Source organism: Pipistrellus kuhlii, unplaced genomic scaffold (genome assembly GCF_014108245.1).
Source record: "Pipistrellus kuhlii isolate mPipKuh1 unplaced genomic scaffold, mPipKuh1.p scaffold_m20_p_2, whole genome shotgun sequence".
Lineage (NCBI taxonomy): Eukaryota > Metazoa > Chordata > Mammalia > Chiroptera > Vespertilionidae > Pipistrellus > Pipistrellus kuhlii.
Window position 1 is genome coordinate 169,636,226 of NW_023425515.1, and position 25,585 is coordinate 169,661,810.

Genomic DNA, 25,585 nt, shown 5'->3' on the forward strand with positions numbered 1-25,585 from the left:
AACACTGGAGGCTGCTTTCTTCCCGAGGCATCCACTTGTATTCACTTCTCTTTACCCTTTCATCTGCCTCTACCCCTCGCCCTCCTTTCCCTCAGGCTCTTTAGGTCTCAGAAATAATTTTCATAAAAACACGAATTTTGAGAGCTGCTTATACAGAAGACAGAAATATTATTGCTAAAAATGATATTGTTTGCCTCCCTGGAGCAAAAAGAAGCTGGGCTACCACTTCCTATTCAGTACGAGGGCACAGAGTTAAGGAATACTCCACAGAAAGGACATGTACACCATCAGAAGTGAAATTCACTGCATGAAGGCAGAACGGTGTATGCAAGACTGGTACATCTTATAAAAGGGTAAAGTGTTAAATAAAGATGGAACAAAAAGTAGGTGTTATGTTTTACAAAGAGGGATAGTGGTAAAAATATATAGGCTTTGGAATAAAATACACTGGAAACTGAACCTAGTTCAGCCACTTATCAGCTCAGTTACTTCATCTATAAAATAAAGACAATAACCTTTTAGGGTTGTTGTGGGAATTAGAAACAATTTGCGAATAGGTAATATTCTATTCAACTTTTATTAAAAATAAAAGATAAGTAGCAGTGTGTGTAAGGTGTATGTGTGTACATACATATGAATAGAAAATGAATAGAATATTTATTTTTAAATATATTTTATTGAATTTTTACAGAGGAAGAGAGAGGGATAGAGAGCTAGAAACATCGATGAGAGAGAATCATCGACCAGCTGCCTCCTGCACACCCCACACTGGGGATGTGCCTGCAACCAAGGTACATGCCCCCCGACCAGAATCGAATCCGGGACCCTTCAGTCCATAGGCTAACACTCCACCCACAGAGCCAAACTGGCTTCGGCTGAATAGAATATTTATATGTCTTAGTGGTAGTTATCTTTGGGTGTCAGGATTATGGGAGAGATTACCTTTTTGCTTCTGTCAGCTCTAAAAACAATTTAAAAAAAAAAAATATATATATATATATTTTTACAGAGAGGAAGGGAGGGGATATTGAGCTAAAAACATCGATGAGAGAGAATCATCAACCAGTTGCCTCCTGCACACCCCCTACTGGGGATGTGCCTGCACCAATGTATATACCCTTGACTGGAATCAAACCTGGGACCTTTCAATACGCAGACTGATGCTCTATCCATGGAGCTAAACCGGTTTCGGAAAAAAACCCACACAATTTTAAAAATTAATAAAATTGAGCATGTAAAATGTTAATAATAGGGGAAACTGCAAGTGGGAAAATGGGGTACTAGTATATGGTAACTGTCTATATGCTCAATTTTATTCTTACGTTAGTAACTAAAGTGGATAGTTTACATTAGGGTCCATTGTGGTTCTACAGGTCTATGGTTTTTGACAAATATATACATAGTTTCATGGATCTTCCATTACTGTATTATACAGAATAGATTCATTGCTCTAAAAATCTCCTGTGCTACACCTACCTATTCATTTCTCCTCATTCTTTCTGTGACTAATCTTTTTACTGTCTCTATAGTTGTGCCAAGTAAAATGCCATGAACTTGGAATTATAGTATGTAACATTTTCATACTGACTTCCTTCCACACCTTTTTGTAGCTTGATAAATCATTTCCTTTTATTGGTAAACTAGAGGCCTGGTGCACGAATTCGTGCATGGGAAGGGTCCCTAGGCCTGGCCAACATCAGGACTGATCAGTGCCTTCTGGCTGCCACCTGGGGCCTTCCTTCATTCTGCGCCGCCCCCTGTTGGTCAGCACATGTCATAGTGAGCAATCAAACTCCCAGTCTCCTGGTCAAACTCCCAAGGGGACACTGTGCATATTAGCCATATATATATATATATATATATATATATATATATATATATATATATATATATATATAGATAATATTCCATTGTATGGATGTATCAGTTTATTTATCCATTCACTTTTTGAAGGACATCTTGGTTGCTTCTAGTCTTTGGCAATTACAAATAAAACTGCTGTAAACATTGTGTGCAAGTTTTTGTATAGACATAGATTTCCAAGTCCTTTTGGTAAATACCTTGGAGCACAATTACTTTTCTTTCATGGATTGTGTTTTTGGTATACTGTATCTAAAAAGCTATCAAACTCAAGGTCACCTAGATTTTCTATGTTATCTTCTGTAAATTTCATAGTTTTGCATTTTGTTTTATGTCTATGATCCATTCTGAGTTAATTTTTATGGAAGATGTAAGTTCAATGTCTCCATTCATTTTAAAAAAAAATTTTTTTTGCATATAGATGCCCAGTTTTTCCAGTACCAATTGTTGAAAAGACTATTCTTTTTAAGTATATTTTATTGATTTTTTACAGAGAGGAAGAGAGAGGGATAGAGAGTTAGAAACATCGATGAGAGAGAATCATTGATCAGCTGCCTCTTGCACACCCCCCACTGGGGATGTGCCTGTAACTCAGGTACATGCCCTTGACTGGAATCGAACCCGGGACCTTTCAGTCTGCAGGCTGACGCTGTATTCACTGAGCCAAACTGGTTTCGGCTGAAAAGACTATTCTTTACCCCTTTGTCAAAAGCCAATTGACTATATTTGTGTGGGTCTATTTCTAAGCTCTCTTCTGTCCCACTTACCTATTTGTCCGATATTTTGCCAATATCACACTGTCTTGATTACTATAGCTTTACAGAAAAGTCTTTTTTTTTTTATTAAATATATTTTATTGATTTTTTACAGAGAGGAAGGGAGAGAGAGATAGAGAGCTAGAAACATCGATGAGAGAGAAACATTGACCAGCTGCCTCTTGCAAACCCCCTACCGGGGATGTGCCCGCAACCAATGCACATGCCCTTGGCCGGAATCAAACCTGGGACCTCCCAGTCCGCAGACTGACACTCCACCACTGAGCCAAACTGGCTTCGGCCAGAAAAGTCTTAAAGTTGGGTAGTGTTAGTTCTCCAATTTTGTTCTTCCTTAATACTGTGTTGGCTATTCTAGGTTTTATGCTTTTCCATATAAACTTCAGAAACAATTTATCAACATACACAAAATAACTTGCTGGGATTTTGGTTGAGACTTTATTGAATCTATAGATTAAGTTGGGAAGAACTGACATAAAAATATTGAGTCTTCCTCTCCATGGATATGAAATACCTATTTAGATATTCTTTGATTTCTTTTATCAAAGTTTTATAGTTTTCCTCATATAAATATTGTACATATATATTTTGTTAGATTTATTCTTAAGTACTTTTTTGGGGGTGCTAATGTAAATGGTATTGTGTGGTTTTTAAAAATGTTATTGATTTTAGAAGGAGAAAGGGAGAGAGGGAAAAGAGAGAGAGAGAGAAAGAGAGACATTGATGGTTGCCTCTCAACTGGGAATCAAACCAGCGACCTTTTGACACTTGGGATGCCACTCAACCAACTGAGCCCATAGATCAGGGCTTGTGTGTTTTTTGTTGTTTTTAAAGCATTTAAAAAAATATATTTTATTGACTTTTTACAGAGAGGAAGGGAAAGGGATAAAGAGTTAGAAACATCGATGAGAGAGAAACATCAATCAACTGCCTCCTGCACAACTCCCCCCCCCCCCCCCCAATGGGAATGTTGACCATAATGGAACCTGGGACCCTTGAGTCTGCAGGCCAATGCTCTATCCACTGAGCCAAACTGGTTAGGGAAAGCATTTTTCAAATGGGGGGGAAAAAAAAAAAAAATATATATATATATATATATATTCCCCCACCCCCACCCCATTGATTTCAGAGACAAAGGGAAAGGGAGAGATAGAAACATCAAATGATGAGAGAGAACCATTGATCTGCTGTCTCCTGCATGCCCCTTACTAGGGACCAATCCTACAACCCGGGCCTGTGCCCTGACCAGGAATAAAGCCATGACCTCCTGGATCACAGGTCAATGCTCAACCATTGAGCCGCAGTTGTTCATTGTTGGCATACAGGAAAGCAACAGACTTTTGTATCTTAACCTTGTATCCTTGGTATAATCACTTCTTAGTTCCAGTTTACTGTTGAATCTTTGAGGTTTTCTACATAGACAATCATGTTATTTACAAGCAAAGACAGTTTTATTTCTTCCTTTCTAATCTGTATAGCTTTTATTTCCTTTCTTATCTTATTGCATTAGGTCCAGTATGATGCTGAATGGGTTTGGTAAGAAGGACATTCTTGTCTCATACATGATTTTCAGGGGAAAGCACCTAGTTTTTCTCCATTAAGTATAATGGTAGCTACAGGTTCATTGTAGATGTTCTTTCTTTTTTAATCCTCACCAGTAGATATTCATCTATTGGTCAGCTCACACCCAGACCAGGGACAGGGATCGAACCTGCAAGCAAGGTATGTACCCTTGACTGAGAATCAAACCTGCAACCCTTTGGTCTGTGGGATGACGTTCTTATAACCACTGAGCAAAACCAGCAAGGTCATGTAGATATTCTTTATAAAGCTGAGTCAGTCTGATCTAGTACTAGTTTGCTGAAAGGTTTTTGTTTTTTTTTTTAAACATGAATAGGTATTGGATTTTGTTAAATTATTTTCTTGCATCTACCAATATAAATTATATGCTCATTCATCTTTAGCCTGTGAATGTGATGAACTACTTTTATTTTCAAGTGCTTGAACCAGCATTCCTAAAATAAATCCCACTTGGTCATGGTGTATAATTATTTTTATATTTTGTTGGATCCAATTAGCTAATACATATTTTAAAATTAAAAGTGTTTTTATTGCCGAGACCGGTTTGGCTCAATGGATAGAGCGTCGGCTTGGGGACTGAAGGGTCCCGGGTTCGATTCCAGTCAAGGGCATGTACCTTGGTTGCGGGCATATCCCCAGTAGGGGGTGTGCAAGAGGCAGCTGATCGATGACTCTCTCTCATCGATGTTTCTAACTCTCTATCTCTCCCTTCCTCTCTGTACAAAATCAATAAAATATATTTTTTAAAAAAGTGTTTTTATTGATTTTTAAAGAAAGGAAAGGAGGAGAGAGAAACATAGATGTGAGAGTGGAACACCAATTCACTGCCTCCTGCATGCCTCTTACTGGGGATCGAGCCCACAACCTGGGCATGTACCCTGACCAGGAATTGAACCAGCAAATTTTTGGTGCACTGGATGACACCCAACAGAGTTACACCAGCCTGGGCCAATTATCTAATATTTTAATGAAGATTTTTGCATTTATCTTTATGAGTGATATTGGTCTGTAGTTTTCCTTTCTTGTATTATGTTTACCTGATTTTGGTATTACAGTAATGCTGGCTTCACTGGATAACTTGAAGTATTCTCTCTGCTTCTATTTTCTGTAAGGGATTGTAGAGAATTGGTATCATTTAAAAAATATATATATATATTTTATTGATTTTTTACAGAGAGGAGGAGAGAGGGATAGAGAACTAGAAACGTCGATGAGAGAGAAACATTGACCAGCTGCCTCTTGCTCACCCCCTACCGGGGATGTGCCCGCAGCCAATGTACATGCCCTTGACCAGAATCGAACTTGGGACCTTTCAGTCCGCAGATCGACGCTCTACCACTGAGCCAAACCGGTTTTGGCGAGAATTGGTATCATTTTTCCCTTAAATATTTGATAACTCACTAGTGAACTAATCTGGGCCAAGTGCTTTCTGTTCAAAAGATAATTGAATCTATTGTTTTAACATAGATAGGTCAAATCAGATTATTTAGTTCTACGTGTGTGTGTGTGTGTGTTTCTTTTAAAATAAATCTTTATTGTTCAGATTATTACAATTGTTCCCTTTTTCCCCTCCTTTGCTCCCTTCACCAGGTTCCCACCCCACCTTCTGCCCTTTCCCCACCCCCACTGTCCTCTCCATAGGTGTACAATTTTTGTTCAGTCTCTTCCCGCACTCCCCCCCCCTCCCCTTTTCCCCAAGAATCATCAGTTCACTCCCCTTCCATACCTCTGATTCTATTATATTCACCAGTTAATACTGTTCATCAGATTTTTAAATTCCCTTGGTTTTTAGATTCACTTGTTGATAGTTATGTATTTGTTGTTTATAATTTTTATCTTTATCTTCTTCTTCAAGAATACTTTTCAGCATTTCATATAATTTTGGTTTGGCGGTAATGAACTCCTTTAGCTTTTTCTTATTTGTTAAGCTCTTTATCTGGCCTTCAATTCTGAGTGATATCTTTGCTCGGTAGAGTAATCTTGGTTGTAGGTTCTTGCTATTCATCACTTTGAATATTTCTTGCCATTCCCGGCTGGTCTACATAGTTTCTGTTGAGAAATCAGCTGACAATTGTATGGGTGCTCCCTTGTAGGTAACTGTTTTTTTCTTGCTGCTTTTAATATTCTCTCTTTGTCTTTTGCTCTTGGAATTTTAATTATGATGTACCTTGGTGTGGTCCTCTTTGGATTCCTTTTGTTTGGGGTTCTGTGGGCTTCCTGGACTTGTAAGTCTATTTCTTTTACCAGGTGGGGGAAGTTTTCAGTCATAATTTCTTCAAATAGGTTTTCAGTATCTTGCTCTCTCTCTTCTTCTGGCACTCCTATAATTCTGATATTGGTACACTTGAAATTGTCCCAGAGGCTTCTTACATTATCTTCAACTTTCTGGATTCTCTTCTCTTCTTGCTTCTCCAGAAGAGTGTCTTTTGCCTCTTTGTATTCCAAATCTTTGACTTGATTCTTGCGTTCTTCTCGTCTGCTGTTGGGTCTCTGTATAATATTTTTTATTTCAGTCAGTGTATGTTTAATTTCTAGTTGGTTTAATTTCTTTTTCATACCCTCAAGGGTCTCATTACATTTATCGGCCTTTTCTAGGAAATTCTTGAAAAACCTTATAACCGTGGTTTTGAACTCTATGTCCAGTCTTTTGTTCTCCTCCATTTCTTTTGTTTGAGATCTCCTTCCTTTTCTCGGTATTTTTGCTGCTTATGCAAAAGCAGCTGTGTGGAGCCTGGGCAGGTTTGTACAATGTGTGGGGTGGGGCCTCAGGGCGGGGCGGGATCTCAGGATGTCACTAGGCTGGGGTGTGGCAAACAGCAATGGCTGCCATGAGCCGTCTCTGCCTTTCAGCATTTCCAAGTCTCCAAGCTCCAATGCAGAAAACAATGATTGCTGCGTGTACCTCTGCAAGAGTGTCACCCTCACTTTCGGACCCAATGGCTGACAGACCAGCTTCTCCTCATAGGCGTCTGGGTCCCCCCATGTGACCCCAGAAACTGGATTTCAAAGTGATCGGGAGCTTGTTTCCCTTCTGGTTGAAAAAAAGCTGCGCGCCCAGTCGCTCACCTCCAGCCCAATTCGTTTGCCTCCATGCCTAGGCTTTTCAGCGCTTGTGCTCCTTTCTCTTTCAGCCAACTTTCCTGTGGTTTTGGGTGGTAGACGTTTTGTTGTTTAGTTGTAGTTTTGAAAACCAGTTTGGCTCAGTGGAGAGAGCGTCGGCCTGTGGACTGAAAAGTCCTAGGTTCGATTCCAGTCAAGGGCATGTACATTGGTTGCGGGCACATCCCCAGTAGGGGTGTGCAGGAGGCAGCTGGTTGATGTCTCTCTCTCATCAATGTTTCTAGCTCTCTATCTTTCTCCCTTCTTCTCTGTAAAAAATCAATAAAATATATTAAAAAAAAGAAAAAAAGAAATTGTTGTGTGAGGCAGCAGATTAGTTGCTCACCTACACCGCCATCTTGGTTTCTTCCGTTTTATAGGTTTTGAACCTGAGGTTTGGAAAGATGAAGTGCCTTTATCATATGGATGGATAGATTTAGAAGTTACCTTGAAGATGATCTCATTCTATGTACTCAGGATTCTATAAATAGTAAGTAGGGCAAAACTTTGGACTGGGCCCAGGTGCTCACTCTCATCGCAGCAATCAAAATGAGGATCCCTCATTCTAAGAGGTCAAAAGAAGATGAATGGCTTCTCTTCTTCAGGAGACTGCAGCCCAAGCCCTTGATAGGGCCATGACCAGCTGGCATAGTGGGGTGCAGAAGCCTATGATCTATCTATGCTTACCTTTGGCAGCAGTCAGCATGGTGGAGGCCAGTTCACACTGCTGTGATTCCAAGTGTCCAAGTGTAAACCAACGAGGAAAACGGCTGGGCACCACAGACACCATATGCTGAGGGTGGGAAGTGTCCCCGGGAGAATTTGAGTTTTCTAGAACAGGTAACCTAGAAGAACCAGAAAGAGTCAGTAGCCACCATCCAGACCTTTGCCATTTTGAGCCATCTTATAAATGCTTATCTTTGAAGTGAAGTAAATGAGCAAGAAAGGGTTAACTGAGAACTTTGAAGATTTAAAAATCTACCCTATACTCTATATGAGGTGAATGCCCAGACACCTGTAGAATTCAAGTTGAATAGTCACTGTGAATGGATCTGAAAGACAGTTCAAAAGCCTTAAGATTTTTTAAAAAAATCCTCACTCGAGGATATTTTTCCATTGACTTTTAGAGAGAGTGGAAGAGAGAGGGAAAGACAGAAATATCAATGTGAAAGAAATACATCAACTGGTTGCCTCCTGTATGTACCTTGGTTGCAGGGCCCACGCTAGGGAGGAGCCTGCAACCAAGGTACGTGCCCTTGACCAGAACTGAACCTTGGATGTTTTAGTTCATAGGCTGATGCTCTATCCACTGAGCAAAACCAGCTAGGGCCATAAGATTATTTTTTTATTTTTATTTATTATTATTATTATTATTATTATTATTATTATTATTATTATTATTTTTGCGGTGGATATTAAACCAGGAAGCTTTATATACACAGTAAAAGTAACAAGTGAGACTAGAAGGCTCTAGTGCAAGGCAGCGTGGCCTGTGAGGGGTAGGGGGCAGCTGCGGGGTGGAGGTGGCCAGACCCCATGCCTGGGCACACGGGGACTCTGCTGGGCAAGGGCCTGGCCCATCCCCACCCGCTCAGGCTGCCACCCTTCCTGGAATTCCCAGAAAACATGCCCCAGAAACAGACTCACCCTGTCACCAAGCCCTAGGACACCCCCCACACTCTGACAACACAATTTGCTGGAGAGACTGTGCTAGAGGGTCAGGCTCCCAGTCCCCTCTGGGGCCTGTGACATAAGATTATTTTTAAAAGTATAAGAAATATATGCCAAGGAATCCTCAACAGTTCTTTCTGGTTGAGGTGAGACGCTCTCTCAACCGTATGGTCTAACTAAAATTCTGTATGGTCTGCTGCAGCCGTGAGGTCCACCTGCCTGAACCAAAGATCCTATTCTAGTTTGGGAAAAGGATGCTCACAGCTCATTGTTCTCAAGTTTAGTTTAAAAAAATAATTTCTACCTCCCTAGGTGTATCTGGTGGCCCATTCCTGGGAACCATGACTCAGTTGAGCTATGGAAAGGCTCAAACCCCTTCTCAGGCTGCTTAAATGGCCCCAGAACTGGAAGACTCAGGCCATGGGTGCTCCACATCTATTAAAATATCAGGGGCTTCCTCAGATGACCCACCAAGAGTAGAGCCAGGGGCCAAGTGGGTCACTAGCAAGACATCCCAGATAGGAATTCTTGATCATATGAAAATATCTAAGCCATGTTAGGGCAGGCTTGGTGGCAGGTCCAATAGAATAGATACAAAAGGAAAGTGATAAAAGTGAGATAAACAAAGAAAAAGAGCACCTAAGACTTCTACTTTGGCAGAGACAATTGGGCGAGGAAACATTTACCCACCTCATGGCACGTAAGGCTAATTTATAGGACAGGTCTGGATCATGAGGCAGGAGAGCTGAGAACAAATACTTGGCAAAGGTATGCATTGGAACACTCTCTCGGTGAATGACTTCTCCCAGACCACTGAAGGGGCCTCCTGTAGGAAGAAGATAAGCCAACCAGTTACTTATCTGTATGCTTCTATTTGCCAGCCTAGACTTAAACCCTAGGGCCCCACACATGTTTGCTAGCCATGGGAACCTTCAGTATACTTTAATGCCAAAAATGTTTCTGTACTTGTGCTATATAATAGAGGAGCACCTAGAGTCACGGGTAAAAGACTACAGCCTCTTCTCTCCTTACCTTCTAGCAGTAAGAGGCACTGTTTCTGTAGTGTTTGCACCAGTTCATCATCCAGCTGAAGCTCCTGGAGTCGACTCAGGAGCTGCTCCTCATTGCGGCACATCTTGTCCTGTGCGTAGAGGCCTTCAGGCATCACCCTCTGTTGACCCAGCCCCAGCAGAGCCACTTCCAAGGCCAATGACAGGTAAGACTCACTGCTGTTTGGGCAGCCTGCTGCCATGGGTACATGCTGATACACAGGGGGTCTGCTTTCATTCATATCTGAGGGCAACAGGTCACCAGATTCCTTAGGTCAGGCCTCGTGGATTCATCTGCTCCTCTCTCCCCCCCACTTTGGAATACAGCTGGGTCAGCAGCTGTCACAGGGAAGCTGAGTCAGAACCCCATGGCAGTAGGAAAAATATACCGAAAAAAGTTACACAGAGCCACAAAGATTCCTAGCTTCTTCCTAATATATGACTGGCTGGGCCAGTTGGGGAAATATAAAAATCTTATACTAATCTTTTGCTAGTAATTATAATACCATAATGACCTGTTTTTCTATCTCTTTCACTAAAGTGTGAGTATCTTAAAGGAAAGCGACTTTATCTCATTGCCCGATGCATTTCCAGGGTCTGGCGTATAGAAGAAGCTGAGTGTATGTCAGTGGTGAAGAAACCCCAAGTGCAGTCTCAGGTTTTGCAGATGCAAATATCACTGTGCAGATGAAACAGACCAAAGATGATGACTCCCTTTTAAGGGATGAGAAGGAAGATAAGGGCAGCCCTAGCTTAGATTGGGGCCTCCCCTTGTATCTTTCCAGAGAAATCCAAATCCATCCAGCTAAACTATTACTTTTATAACACTTATAATTCCTATGTTATTATTACTTTATTTTTTTATTTTAAAAAAATATATATTTTATTGATTTTGTACAGAGAGGAAGGGAGAGAGATAGTTAGAAACATCGATGAGAGTCATCGATCAGCTCCCTCTTGCACACCCCCCACTGGGGATATGCCCGCAACCAAGGTACATGCCCTTGACTAGAATTGAACCCAGGACCCTTCAGTCCCCAAGCCGACAATCTATCCATTGAGCCAAACCGGTTTCAGCTATTATTACTTTATATATTCCACCCTTAGATTCAAAGTTTCAGAAAAAAAAAGAACAGGTTTAAAAGTTAGAGTTTGGTTTCTTTCCTTTCCTCTTTCATTTACCTAGTAACTATTTATGAACGACTATTAAATGGGAGGTCTTACACTAAGTGCTGGGATCATAAGTCAGCCATAATTTCTGCTTTCAGGAAGCTGACAGCCTAGTAAGGGATACTCACTTGTAAACAAATTGTAATGCAGTGTGTTAAATACTATCAATATAATAGATGCATGTATACAATATAGTGATGGCATAAATGAGAGCAAAATCAATTTTGTCTCTAGTCCTTACTACTTTGAGACTACTGAATAACATCTCTTCTATTTTTTATTTGTAAAACTGGTATAAAATCAACATCATTAGGAAGAAAGTTCAAAGAAACAGGAGAATATTATACAATTGCAAGGGACACATTCTTGATGAGAGTTCTTTCCCACTTCCAGATTGCTCTGAGGACTTGGCCTTTGATTTGAAATCTCTCTCTCTCCCTCTCTCTCTCTCTCTCTCTCTCTCTCTCTCTCTCTCTCTCTCTCTCTCTCTCTCCTATTTCCCTTGGATCACACTCTTTAGATATTCATGGGAAGTGAGAGAGCAAAGGAAGGTGGCAAGGTAAAATGTGAGAGAAGGACAAGGCTAGTCCACAGGGTACAAAAGGAAGGTGGAAAAGAGAGGAAGCCTAAGGAAACCTCTCAGGGAAGGTGATGTTTGGATAAGAGAGAAAAAAGGCTACAGGAAGGGTAGAACACATCTGGCAGGATGAAGAGGGCTACCCAGGACAATTCAGCTTGTCTCATGCTGACCCCCATACCTGACACTTCCAGATAGCTATCATCATTCAGGCGGCAGGCCTCAGTTAAAGTAAGGAATAGGCAGCCAATGGGATCCAGGGGGTGACCCACCCAACCTTCCAGGTTTGTGATGGCTGTGGTTCCTCTCTGCAACAGTTCTGGAAACAAGCAGGTCATAGTTTTAGAGAACGATAGAGATACACTGCTCTCTGTCCCTGCCTGGGCCTCCTCTCCACTTTCTTTCAGAACTTGGCCCTGAGACTCAGAGAAAGCTTCCCTCATTGTCTTGCCTTGGGTTGATGGGACAGGTCACAAGCTTATCAGCCAGCTGCAAAGACTTATGGTCTCTATTTAGGCTCACATATGTAGATACAGCTTTACAGTTTTAAAAGGCTCTTATGTCAGATCTCAGTGGGCCTTCCAACTGCCTTCTGAGGGAGGCATGCTGGCATTATTATTCCCATTTTACAAAGAGTAAAGTGAGACATTCCACATAGCATGCAGCATAATCTGGAATCCCCAGCCTCTGCCAAACTATGAAACTTCATAAACATTAAGACCTTACAACTTGTAGCTGCTGAGGATCCTCTTCAGCCTTAGCCTAAGGAATTAGGATGGCTCCTAATAGGCTTAGAGTTAGAATGGCTCCTAATCACTGTACCTTTCTTCTGATGCTTGTAGATTTCCAGCTGCCGTTGCTGCTGCAACCTCAAAGTATTGATAATGGCCACTGTGAGTCTGAGGGCCTCTTTTGGATAACCATGGGAATGCAGGGCATCTACCCGAGCACAGGCTGTAGGCACATGTTCTACCAGATGAGAAGAAAATATTTTGGTTGTATTAAATGTTCAAATTAGGTAAATTCACGCTTGAGAAAAGGAGTTTGTGTTCTGTTCAGTTCCTCAAATTCAACCTGATATCTACTGTGTACCAGGAACTGTGTGTTATCTTTTAAGGATATAAAGTTGAATAAGTCACAGGCATTACCATTAAGAGCTACCCTGACGTCTCAAGCTATGGTGTAGAAAGGGACACACAACTAGGATAATAAGATATTGTAACTCTTTGTGAATATGTATTATGGGAATCCAGTGGTGGTAGCAACTAACTGACTAAAGGGAGAGGCCTCATTCATTTATTAATCCTACATTTCCTGAGAACCTATTATTTGCCAAATGAAAGTACAAAGATGAATAAGAAATAGCCACTTCCCTCAAAGAGCTAAAAAAATGTTACATAAATAGATCATTATAAGACAGTTAAAAATAAAAGACATGATAGAAATATATACAGATAGAAAATAATATTTGAGCTGTATTTTGTAGGACAAGTAAGATTTAAAATAGATAGTAGACAAACAGGAAAAGGCATTCCTGGCAAAGGGAACATTATAAAGGCATAAAAATAAAAGAATAAAAAGTATTCTATATAGTACTTCACAGTATGACAAATAGTTCTGTGTAGAGTTAGGCTATATAGCTAGAGATAGCATGGGAAGGTAGAATCTGGAAGGTAAAGAGTATTTATTTATTTATAATAAATTGTTCATATTATTACAGGTGTTCCTCTTTTCCCCTTCTTCCCCCATAGCTCTCCTCCACCTGATCCTCAACTCCACCTCATGCCCTTACCCCCCCGCCCCTGTCTTCATCCATAGGTGTAAGATTCTTGTCCAATCTCTTCCCTCACCCCTAAGAATTGTTAGTCCAATCCCTTTCTATGTCCCTGATTCTATTATATTCACCAGTCCATTTTGTTCTTCAGATTTTTTATTCACTTGATTTTTAGGTTCGCTTGTTGGTAGGTATGTATTTTAATGTCTTTTTGTTGTTCATAATTTTTACCTTTACTTTCTTCTTCTTCTTCCTTCCTTAAAGAATACCCTTCAGCATTTCATGTAATCCTGGTTTGGTGTTGATGAACTCCTTTAACTTTTTCTTGTCTGTGAAGCTCTTTATCTGACCTGCAATTCTGAATGATAGCTTTGCTGGGTAAAGTAATCTTGGTTGTAGGTTCTTGTTGTTCATCATTTTGAATATTTCTTGCCACTCCCTTCTGGCCTGCATAGTTTCTGTTGAGAAATCAGCTGACAGTCGTAAGGGTGCTCCCTTGTAGGTAACTAGCTGTTTTTCTCTTGCTGCTTGTAAGATTCTCTTTGTCTTTTGCCCTTGGCATTTTAATTATGATGTTTCTTGGTGTGTCCCTCCTTGGATTCCTCTTGTTTGGGGTTCTGTATGCTTCCTGAACTTGTAAGTCTATTTCTTTTTCCAGGTAGGGAAAGTTTTCTGTCATTATTTCTTCCATTAAGCCTTCAATATCCTGCTCGCACTCCTCTGGCACCCCCAAAATCCGGATGTTGGTACGCTTTAAGCCATCCCGGAGGCTCCTTACACTATCCTCACACTTTTGGATTCTTCTTTCTTTCTGCCTCTCTTATATTCCAGATCTTTGGTTTGATTCTTGGGGTACATTGATCTATATTTGAATTTCTGTATATTCTTTATTTCAGAGATTGTATGCTTAATTTTTGACTTTTCCATTTTTTTGGTATTCTCTTTAAGGTCCTTGAAGGTCTCACCAGGCTACTTGGAGGTCTCATCAAGTTTCTCAAAGGTTTTTAGAAGATTCTTGAGTAATCTTATAAATGTGATTCTGAACTCTGTGTTGTCCAGTAGTTTACTTTTCTCCATCTCTCCCATTCGTGACATGTTTCTGTGTCTCCTCCCTGTGTTGATGGAGTGGCTTTGTATGGTAGGTGACCTATCAGCTTCCCCAATCACCTGGGGTGGTCGCTTTTGGTATATCCCTTTGTAGGCTGAGTGCAAAGTCTTGGTGTAATTAAGCCTTGATTGCTGTTGGTACACTGGGAGGAATTGATCTCCAGGCCAGTTGTCTGTGAGGACCCGCTCTGTCTATAAAGGAAGAACTGCTGTGCTGGAGACACGGTTTGTTTCAGGGGCTTTGGTGCTCACTGAGTCCGTCACCCGAATGTGTCACTTATGGGGTGTGAGGGGTTGAAACTGACCACTAGGAACACTGGCTTTTGGATCACCAATGGGGTACAGTTCATTTGCTTGGGACTTGTCGGTTTTGTTGCTGGAGCTTTGTTGCTGGAGCTGCAGTTTATTTCGTTAAGCTGCCACAATACTAGCCATTTACATGCAAAAGCAGTTGTGTGGTGCCTGGGCGGGTCTGTAGAATCTGCAGGCGGGCCTCAGGGCAGGGTCGTGGGGCAGGGCCTCAGGGTGGGGTGGGGTCTCAAGACAGCACTAGGTTGGGGCCTGGCTAACAGCAAAGGCTGTCCCATGTCCCAGCTCCCCGCTCCCCCTGCATTTCCAAGTCCCGGCTTCCCTGTGATCCAGCATAGTAAACAATGATTGCTGCGTGCACCTTTGCAAGAGTCACCCTCACTTTGGACCAATGGCCGACAAACCAGTTTCTCCCCGTAGGTGTCTGAGTCCCCCACGTGACCCCAGAAACTTGATTTCAAAGTGATAGGGAGCTTGTTTCCTTTCGGGTTGAAAAGAAAAGCTGCGTGCCCAGTTGCCTGCCACCAGCTCGATTCGCCACCAGACTGATTCGCATGCCTCCGTACCTAGGCTCCTCAGCTTTTCAGCGCTTGCACTCCTTTCTCTTTCAGCCAACCTTCCCGTGGTTTTGGATGATAGATGTCCTTTATATTAGTTTTAATTTAAAAAAATATATATTTTATTGATTTTTTACAGAGAGGAAGGGAGAGAGATAGAGAGATAGAAACGTCGATGAGAGAGAAACATCGACCAGCTGCCTCTTGCACACCCCCTACTGGGTATGTGCCCGCAACTAACGTACATGCCCTTGACCAGAATCGAACCTGGGACCTTTCAGTCCGCAGACCAACGCTCTACCACTGAGCCAAACCGGTTTCGGCTAGTTTTAATTTTTAAATTGTTGTGGGAGCGGCAGACCAGTTGCTCACTTACGCCGCCATCTTGATTTCTTTTTTTTTTTAGAACTTTCTTCGGTAAAGAGTTTTAATGCCATACTAAGGAGTTTGGATTTACTTTAGGGATAATGGAGGACTAGCAAAGGCTTGTAAATGGGCAATTGATCATAATGAGATTTATGGCTTATTTTGTGATTTCTTTTAAACATTACAATTTATAAAAATAATTGCAAAAAATTAAAAAAAATAGATAAGCAAAATATAAAATAAACATTAGAGATAAGCATTGTTTCCACTTTCATGTATATATCCAGATTTTTCTATTCAATTTTAATTACAATGGGGTGATGTAATTATTGTCTTATAACTGGGTTTTTCCACTCCACACAATGTAAATATTTTTCCATGTCATTAAATGTATTTTTATAACACTAAAAGTGATTACATATCACTCCACTGAATATGTACTATCCACTGAGTCAATCAATTCCCTATTGTTGGATATTAGATTGTTTCTAATTTTCTCATCTGTACATTATTTTTAACCATGCTCTAACAGACCCTCTAATTTTATGCATATTTTTAGGTAATTATAGCTCAGGATAAATTCCTAGATACAGAAATCCTAGATCAAAGGCTATGAATGTGTTTTAAAGGCTTTTGATAAGTATTGCTAAAATACCCTTTAGAAAGGCTTTAACATTTACACTCCTACCAGTAATATGAGAGTACCTATCTCCATGCAACCTCATTCAATAATCTTTATTTTTAAAATCCTTGACCAGTTGACAATCCAAAAATGGTAATTCAATGTTGTTTTGATTTGCATCTTTGTTTATTAATGAGGTAATTCTTTTTCCCCCCCACAAGCTTGTTAGTTTTATATAGAAGTGTTGAATCAGAGAAGAGGAAAGATAATCAGAGGGAACTTCAGCTAATGACCCACAGTGAGTTTGGCCAAGGCTTTAAAGTGAAAGACAGGGTCATACCCAGATTCAGTAAGATCTCGAAAGACAAAGATAATGGGCTGAGGGATAGAGGTAGGGAACTGGGAACAGATAATAAATATGTAAATCATTAGTGTAAGACTCAGAAAATAAATCTATTTTAAAACAATTTTTCTTTTGTAATGGGCATCCTGAAATAAAGTCAAGAATAGAATGATAAAAGGCCAGAAGATGATCTAACAAAGGAACAGCTTTATTCTGTTATGATGAAGGAAAGGTGGAAAGGAATAAGCTTGGTGACAAATGAAGATTGTGCCCTAGCTACTAACACAGGATAATTTAAGTTTCAAATGTAGTGCCTTTTTAGCAAAACATAATTTCAGTAACTGTTGATTAAGGGAACCTATGAACTGATATCTACTAGTTTTAGTAGTACTCTTTGAGATTTATTAATGCCTTTCCCCTCCCAAAATTTAGGATACAGAATATAAATTCCTCTATTTGAGGTTACTGTACCTCAGCTGAGTACATATACCAAATGCTTAGTATATTCACATAAATACTGAGGCCTGAATGAAGGCCCCAAAAGATATGCATGAAAATCATCCCAACTATAGTTGTGTTGCTGGTACCGATGCAAATGACACATTCAGGCCAAGAAGTGAGATTGGACTCCAGAAGAGAGATACACTTACCAAGCCACAGTGGCTGGCCTTGGGAATTAAAGAGTAGCCTCTCACTTTCCCGCTGACAGGCAGGAGCTATATATATATCGCTGCTAATTATTCGCTGTAGGTGGCTGTCTTGCCAATGCAATTCACGGCCCTCAATGGCTCTAGTAAACACTGTTCGTCTTGGTCTGGGTAAGGAGTCTGGCAAAAGAAAGAAATTCATGCAGCAGTTTAATGATGGATTATCTGAAGCTCTAACTCTTGTGTTCTTCAGGGTGGGAGGGTGGGCATGTGGTTAGTGAGAGCAGCCACTCTGCCATCTGTCTGGGTGTTTGTTGTGTTACCTGTTTATTGGATAGCTTTTAGTGTGTCTATGCCCTCTATGGAAAGATACTTTCTACAGAGGTCTATGGCTGCCTTTCTACTTCTTACAGAAAACTAATTTCTCCTAGGACCCAGAGCCACATGAAAGAGAGAAGGAACAATGGTGTTCAGCTGCTTAATTATGAGGATACAAACAGAAGTCAGAGGAAGAGAGAAGTAGGGAGGTAATCTTTCTGGTCAATCTATATCCTGTCTCATTTACAGCATGACCCTTATCAGACTGAGGACTTCCATGAAATTCATATTAAAAGCTGAAAAAGAGTTAAAGCCCTGTGTATTCTGGTGTCTTTATCACACTGATAACTGCAGGCTTACAGCCTTGTTCTCCAATAAGAAAAACTGATACTAACAACAGTCTTGTTTTCTCATTAGAGTTTTACCGTGGCATCTCCCTTCCAGAAAAAAGGTGCAAGGAAACCAAAACAGCAAGCAAATTAGGCTCATTTCTTAAGAGTGGTGTGTATGAAGACCAAAGGAATGTTATATGGTTATAAATTGCACATAGAGGAGTCATGGGAATGACATTTAAAAAAATATAAAAAGGTGTAAAAGATTATTTAACTGACTCTATGCCAAATTAAGGGCGGTTGGAACTATTTTGGGATAAAGAACTGAACACTGTACTGATGTTTCCAGAAATGCCCAAATGAGGTGTGCATCTACTGAGCCTGAGCAAAAATATAGGGAAGAAAAGTCAAAAGATTCAGACTGAGCATGAAATAAATGAACATTTTCATCCACTAAACTAAAATCGTTGGAGTCTGATCATCTCTTCAGAATTTGAGATATTCTACAGAGTATGGGCTCAGAGAATTAAATGAGAATAACACTGACAGTATTTACTGGAACTACTTCTCCATATTGTTCCTCAGTAGAAGTACAATGACTCCTCTAGTGGCTGCAGTCCAAGCCCCTCTCTTGCTGAAGTGAGAACCCCACACTGGGGATCAGGCTCCCAATACATTCTGTAATTCATTAAGTTAGTAAATTATGTGTCCTTACTACACGGAAGATTCTGTTCCAGGTACTAAAGATATACAAAGCAACCTTTACATTCAAATGGGGAGAGATAGTTAAATAAATATATATCAGATGGTTATAGATGCTGTAGAAAAAAATGAGAGTGGAGTTAGAGAGAAAGGCAAGCTGGTGTTAGGTGAGGGTAATTGTTTTATATAGAATAAGGTAACATTTGAACAGAGACTTGAAGGAACTGAAGACAAGACACAACTAAGGGAAGAGCATTCCAGGCAAAAGGAAAAGCAAGTGTTGAGATCCTGAGGAGTGTTTAAGGGCTACAAAGAGGCCAGTGTACTTGGAATGGAATGAGCAAGCAGAGAAATCATAGGAGATGAGATCAGAGAGATACCAGGGAGCTAGATAATGAGGGCCTTGCAGGCCTGAGTGAAAATGACTTTGGCTTTCTGAGTAAGATGAGAAGCCACTGGAGGACTTTGAGCTGTTGAAGGTATATGATGTGACTTGCATTTTAATTTTTGGGGAAATATATTTTTATTGATTTCAGAGAGAGAGGGGGGTGGAGAAACAACAATGATGAGAGAGACACATCGATTGGTTGCCTTCTGCATGGGACTCGACCAGGGCCAGGGATCAAACCTGCAACTAAGGTATGTTCCCTTGACTGGAATTGAGCCTGTAACCCTTCAGTCCACTGGACAACACTCTATCCACTAAGCCAAACTGCCTAGGGCTTGACTTGCATTTTAAAAGGCTAACTGGAAGCAATATTGAGAATAGACTATAAGATAGAAGGATAAAAGCAGGAGGCCACTGTAATTTGTGAAAAATGATGATAAGTTGGCCAGAGTAATAAGCAGGGGGAGTGATGAGAGTATATGGATTTTTTATATATATACTGAAAGTAAAAGCAATAGAATTTGCTCATGGATTAAATCTGGGATGAGAGAAAAAGGGAAAAATCAAGAATGACTCCAAGGTTTTTAAGACAGACTTGACATATATAGATACAGGGAAGACTGCAGAAAGAGCATGTTTGGGTGGGGCTTGTGGGGTAAGAAATCCTACTGAGATGCCCATTAATATCTAAGTGGAGATATTGGAAGGTCATTGAACATACTAGCCTGGAATTGAGAGAAAATCTCTAAGAAGGAGGCATACATTTGGAAGTTGTTAGTATATAGATGACTATTAAAACAATGTAATGAAATAAATATCCTATATAATAAAAGGGTAACATGCAAATCGACAAATGGCAGAATAACTGTTCGTTGTGATACACACTGACCACTATAGTGACTGCGGGAGGGGGGGGCGGCAGACGCTCAATGCAGGAGCTGCCCCCTGGTGGTCAGTGTGCTCCCACAGGGAGAGCCGCTCAGCCAAAAGCTGGGCTGATGGCTGGTGAGCGCAACAGTGGTGGTGGGAGCCTCTACCATCTCCATAGCAGCATTAAAGATGTCAGGAAGGCCGAAATCGGTTTGGCTCAGTGGATAGAGCATCGGCCTGTGGACTGAAAGGTCTCAGGTTCGATTTCGGTCAAGGGCATGTAACCTGGTTGCGGGCGCATCCCCAGTGGGGGATGTGCAAGAGGCAGCTGATCGATGTTTCTAACTCTTTATCCCTCTCTCTTCCTCTCTGTAAAAAATCAATAAAATATATTTAAAAAAAAAGATGTCAGGAAGCCTTCAGTCTGACATCCTCATGGGCTCCCAGGCTGCGAAAGGAAGCAGGCTGGGCTGAGGGACTTCTCCCCCTCCCACCCTGAGTACACGAATGTCATCCACTGGGCCTCTAGTAGAAAGATAACTGGTTTAATGACTGATCCTTGGACACTCTAGCATTTTAGCTTGAAAAATGGGAAGGAGACAGTAAAAAAGACGTAGGAGGAAGGGCCAATGAAGTAAGACGAGAACCAAGAGAAAACCAAGAGAGAATAGCAAGCCTTTTAAAAGGCTTAATCTTTTTAAAAAAATTAAGCCCGCCCTAACTGGTTTGGCTCAGTGGATAAGGCGTTGGGCCTGCAGACTGGGAGGTCCCAGGTTCGATTGCGGTCAAGGGCATGTACCTTGGTTGTGGGCACATCCCCAGTACGGGGTGTGCAGGAGAAGAGGCAGCTGATCTCAACCATGTTTCTAACTCTATCCCTCTCCCTTCTTCACTGTAAAAAATCAATAAAGTATATATTTTTTAAAATTAAATTTATTGGGGTGACATGGTTGTGTGTGTGTGTGTTTTTTAATTTTTATGTTTTAAATTAAATTTGTAGTGTTTTGGAAATAAGATGAAAAGGTTTTTTAAGGAGAAAGAGATGATAGCTTAATTAGAGTGAATTTAAGGGAGAATAAGAGCAGAAGAGATAGAAAATATATATTATTTTAAAATTATTTTTCTTTTATCTATTATTTATTTCTATTGCTTCAGAAAAAGAGGGAGGTACCAGAGAGGCATGAGGGGTCACAAGTATTTTTTGTTTAGTTCTGGGATGATAGATAAAAACAATGTGCTTGTATACTCTCAGGAATAATCCATGAAAGTTTGTGATGCAGGAGAGCAAGGAAAGAACTCCAGAATGATGTCCTGGATAAAGGAGAAGAAATAGGGCCTCTAGAATAAGTGGAAGGCTTGGACTTACATAAAAGAACAAACAAAAACAGTGGAAGAACCACAGTAGATGGACATAGTCTGAGTAATGTAATTTTGGAAATCCTCTTCTGATTGTTTCTATATTCTCAGTGAGTAGAAAGCAAGGCTTCAGCTAACACGAAGAGAGGAACAGAAAAAGTTTTAATGAAAAGATGGTGGAAAATAGTAATTTAGAAGAGTGAAACAGGGCATAGACTAGGGAAATGCAATAGATGTCTAATCTACACGCTACGGATCCACTTGAGATTAATGATCATAAACTTCAAAATTAAGACCAGTTACTACGGGTGTATTTCTCTCTACCATGTTCAGCTTTGCATGTGTGAGCACAGGGTAATTATAGAGTTAGACTAAAAATAAAAGGGATCGACCTACCTGGTTTGGGTCAATAGATAGAGCATTGGCTTGTGGACTTAAGGGTCCCAGGTTCGATTGTAGCCAAGGGCACATGCCCAGGTTGTGGGCTCAATCCCCAGTAGGGGGCATGTAGGAGGCAGCCAATCAATGATTCTCTCTCATCATTGATGTTTCTCTCTCTCTCTCTCCCTTTCCCTTCCTCTCTGAAATCAATAAAAATATATTTTTTAAGATAAAGGGGACCACATATAAAATTAATGTCTTATCAAAATATCCCAATAATAAAGGTTCTCAATGGGCAAAAGAGCAATCAGTTCCAACCATTAAATAGCCTGAGTCAGATAAACTAAAACTGATGCAAATGCTAATGCCCAGTGATATCAGTAGGCCATTGGGCTCAAAATGCAGAGGGTACAGTATCTCTGTACTGCAATGATGTCAAACTCAAGGCCTCATTAAATAAATGAGGCATTTGGCCCACCGACCATGAGTTTGATATGCTGGCTATACTGGATTTTTCTTAAAATGAGCAAGCATCCTAATAATAACTTGGGAGCATGACTCCTTCTAGCTATCTGCTGTATAAACATTTGAGGAAAACAGGAAAGTAAAAAAGGCAACTATCATGACATTTTAAAAATATATATATTTTTTAATTGATTTCAGAGAGGAAGGGAGAGAAAGATAGAAACATCAATGATGAATGATAATCACTGATCAACTTCCTCCTGCATGCCCCCTACTGGGGATCAAGTCTGCAACTGAGCATGTGCCCTTGACTAGACTTGAACCTAGTACACAGGCCAATGCTCTATCCACTGAGCCACACTGGTTAGAGCTGTCATGACATTTTTAAAGCTGTTTTCCATCCTTCCATTGAGGTAGGTCTTTTGAATTAAAACCAGTCCCAACTGAGGCGAGATCCATTAGTCATGAAGAATTTGAAGAATAAAGAAGATTCATGCAGAGGGCTCTAGAAATTTATGCTGGGGGGTTCCAGAAATTTATGAACATTCTATATGTGGAAGAAGACAGCATCTCCAATGTCAAAAGCTGACCCTTACGAAAGTTTTGCATTTCAAGACAAACAAAAGGACTGGTTTTTCTTATTTAGGATGACAATTCTGATTGCCAATAGTTTTTCCAGCTACCTTTGTTCCAGGGTTTTCCTCTCAAACTTTTGGAGTTATAGGCACAAAGACCCTAAAAAAGTATCTGCTCACCTGGGTTGTGATTGGCATTCTGGGGAAGTGCATTGGTGATATTGGGCAGCTCATGCCCATAGTTCCCATCTTCCAGGGGACAGACATCCAAGTCACTCCACTTCTGCAATTGCTGCAGCCAAGAGGATTTTTCCTCCAGTTTGCAATGTGGATTTAAAATGATGCACACCCACAAGGCCCCTGGAAAAGAAAACAACCCACATTCTTCATATCTGTTCTTCAATGTATATGCAAGCCTTACTCTTGTTCAGCTTATTCTTTTCTTCCATTTTTAGCTGGTAGGAAAAGTTTCCAAAACATCAGTGTTTTTCAATATTAAAAAATGAGATCTGCTAACATTTTCAGAACTGGCTTATTTTTCCTTCCCAAAGCCTCCTTAAAGCAGAGTGACTATCTTGATATCTGGATATGAGCCTATGATAATGAACAAGACAGATTTGGGTTTGAATTCTTAGCTTGAATCTGTAGTCCAACAAACATGTACTGAGTGCTTTCCAAGTTCAAGGCTCTGTACTGGAGAATGAGATACTGTTCCTACCTTTGAGTAGCTGTCTAGTGGTGGAGATAAATAAACAAACAGCCTGCCATTTGACTACAGTAAGTGTCAAGATAAAGACAGGGCACAAGAGCAGCACAAAAGAAGGGCATTTACATAGTGCAAGGACAGGGGTCAAAAGGTAGGTGCTATGCTATGAAAAGGTTTCAATTTTTGGTTAGTTGACTTTGGACTAAAATTCAAATCCCTCAACTGTAAAACTGAGATCATAAAACACCTACATTTACAGATATTGTGAGAATTACATGAGATAACATTGGCAAAGGGCCTAGCTTATTACTTGGCATATAGAAAAATTTTAGTATTTCATTTTTCCAGGGAAAATGGTTTTTTTGGACTTGGATTATAATACTGGTGATAAACTGTGATGTCTTAAAACTATCACATCCTTGCATCTTCTGTCACTGTATCAGATCATCACATATTAGAAATAACTAATGGATACTGCTTCTTTGACCATATCACTCTTCTTTTTAAGCAAACCAACTTCTTCTCAAGGTTTGTGTGTAGCTAAGCCAGATATATTCTCAATCTCAAGTTAGCAATAAACCTGACGTAGAGTGGCTTAAATGAAATATCCTTTGTTATAGAGCCACTACATCTATGGATGTAGCTACGTTCAGACACTATTTCAAGGCCCCTCCAAGTTAAGTAAGAATGTTTTAAAAGGTTATTTGAACTTCAAATACCAGTATTAACTGAAGAAAATGAGTATTCATTTCTATTAGCTCAATCAAATTTTTATAATCTACCATGAAAAAGATTTCCAACCTAGAATTTTACACCCAATCAAAGTATCACTCAAAAGCAAAAGTGAGAGTCCAGTCAAGATGGCAGCATAGGTAAATATGGCATCATGTCCTCCCACAACCACATCAAAATTAAAACCAAATTACAGAAAAACCATCATCAAGAACCACTGGAATCTAGCTGAACGTAAGTCCTACAATTAAGGATATAAAGAAGCAGCCACACTGAGACAGGTAGGAAGGCTGGAGACACACAGTGGGCTAGTCCCACACTCACATGTGGTGGTTAAAAACTGGGAGGGATTATCTCAGCTGCAGAAGCCCCCTAGGAGGAATTGAGGGGTCTCAGCTCCATACCAGGACCTCCAGCTCAGGGTTCCAGTGCCAGGAAGAGAAGTATCCAAAACTTCTGGCTGTGAAGACCAGCAAGGATTGTGGTTGAGTGAGAGTGAGGGCAGCTGAAGTCCCAGATGTTCTTCTTAAAGGCCCATGTACAGACTTAACTCAGATTTACTCCCTCTGAACTTCAGTGCTGAGGCAGCAGCTTGAAAGGTTCTAGGCACATACATGGAGGAACAGATTGTCTGGCTCAGGGTGAGAGCTGAAGGGCCAGCTTTCTCCCAGACAGAAGTGCTAGCAGAGGCCATTGTTCCTTTACTGAGCCCTCACCTCATAAACTGTCAGGTGCCATATTGGAGTCTCCACTAACACTCTTTGCCCTGCCCTTGCATCCTTGAGACCTTGCCACAACCAACTTGCAGGGCCATCCAGGCCATTTCCAGTGGCTTTCCCATGCAAACAGATTATTTTAGCTCATGCAGAGGACTTTCCCAAAAATCTCTCAAAGGTTCACAAACCCCAAATAAGCAGCACCTGGCTTGGTGTGCCCCATGCCTCTTGTTAAGTGGCCCCAAGCCTAGCACTAGTAATAGCTGACTTTGGTATGCAGCTTAGCCTAACCTGGGCACCTCTAATCCCAGTTCAAGTAGCAGCCATCTGCAGATCACTTTGTAGTTTGTGCTAGTTGACCCTGGGCAGGATGGCAGCTGATCTTGGCTAGCAGCTGATTTTGGCCGGCTTCTTCTAGAAAGCACCAGAGCCAGAACACCTAGAGGCTTGCTTCAGACCTCACTGTAGCACCACCACCAGAGACACACTCAAGGGGAAGACTCATTGGGCGTAAGAGCTCTGAAGTAAGTTCTGCTCTG

At 40.7% G+C, this 25,585-nt stretch overlaps 1 protein-coding gene across 1 annotated transcript in view; it reads right to left on the bottom strand.

Annotated features, from left to right (window-relative positions):
- ZSWIM5 (zinc finger SWIM-type containing 5) overlaps window positions 1-25,585 on the bottom strand; it is a 92,115-nt gene that overhangs the window by 4,358 nt on the left and 62,172 nt on the right. Inside the window, exons 5-11 of the mRNA XM_036446363.2 lie at window positions 23,073-23,252; window positions 17,509-17,685; window positions 12,603-12,749; window positions 11,962-12,099; window positions 10,017-10,277; window positions 9,675-9,810; window positions 8,001-8,158 (exon numbers count right to left, since the gene is read on the bottom strand). Of these exons, the coding sequence (XP_036302256.1) occupies window positions 8,001-8,158; window positions 9,675-9,810; window positions 10,017-10,277; window positions 11,962-12,099; window positions 12,603-12,749; window positions 17,509-17,685; window positions 23,073-23,252 (1,197 nt within the window). The remainder of the gene's footprint in view (window positions 1-8,000; window positions 8,159-9,674; window positions 9,811-10,016; window positions 10,278-11,961; window positions 12,100-12,602; window positions 12,750-17,508; window positions 17,686-23,072; window positions 23,253-25,585) is intronic.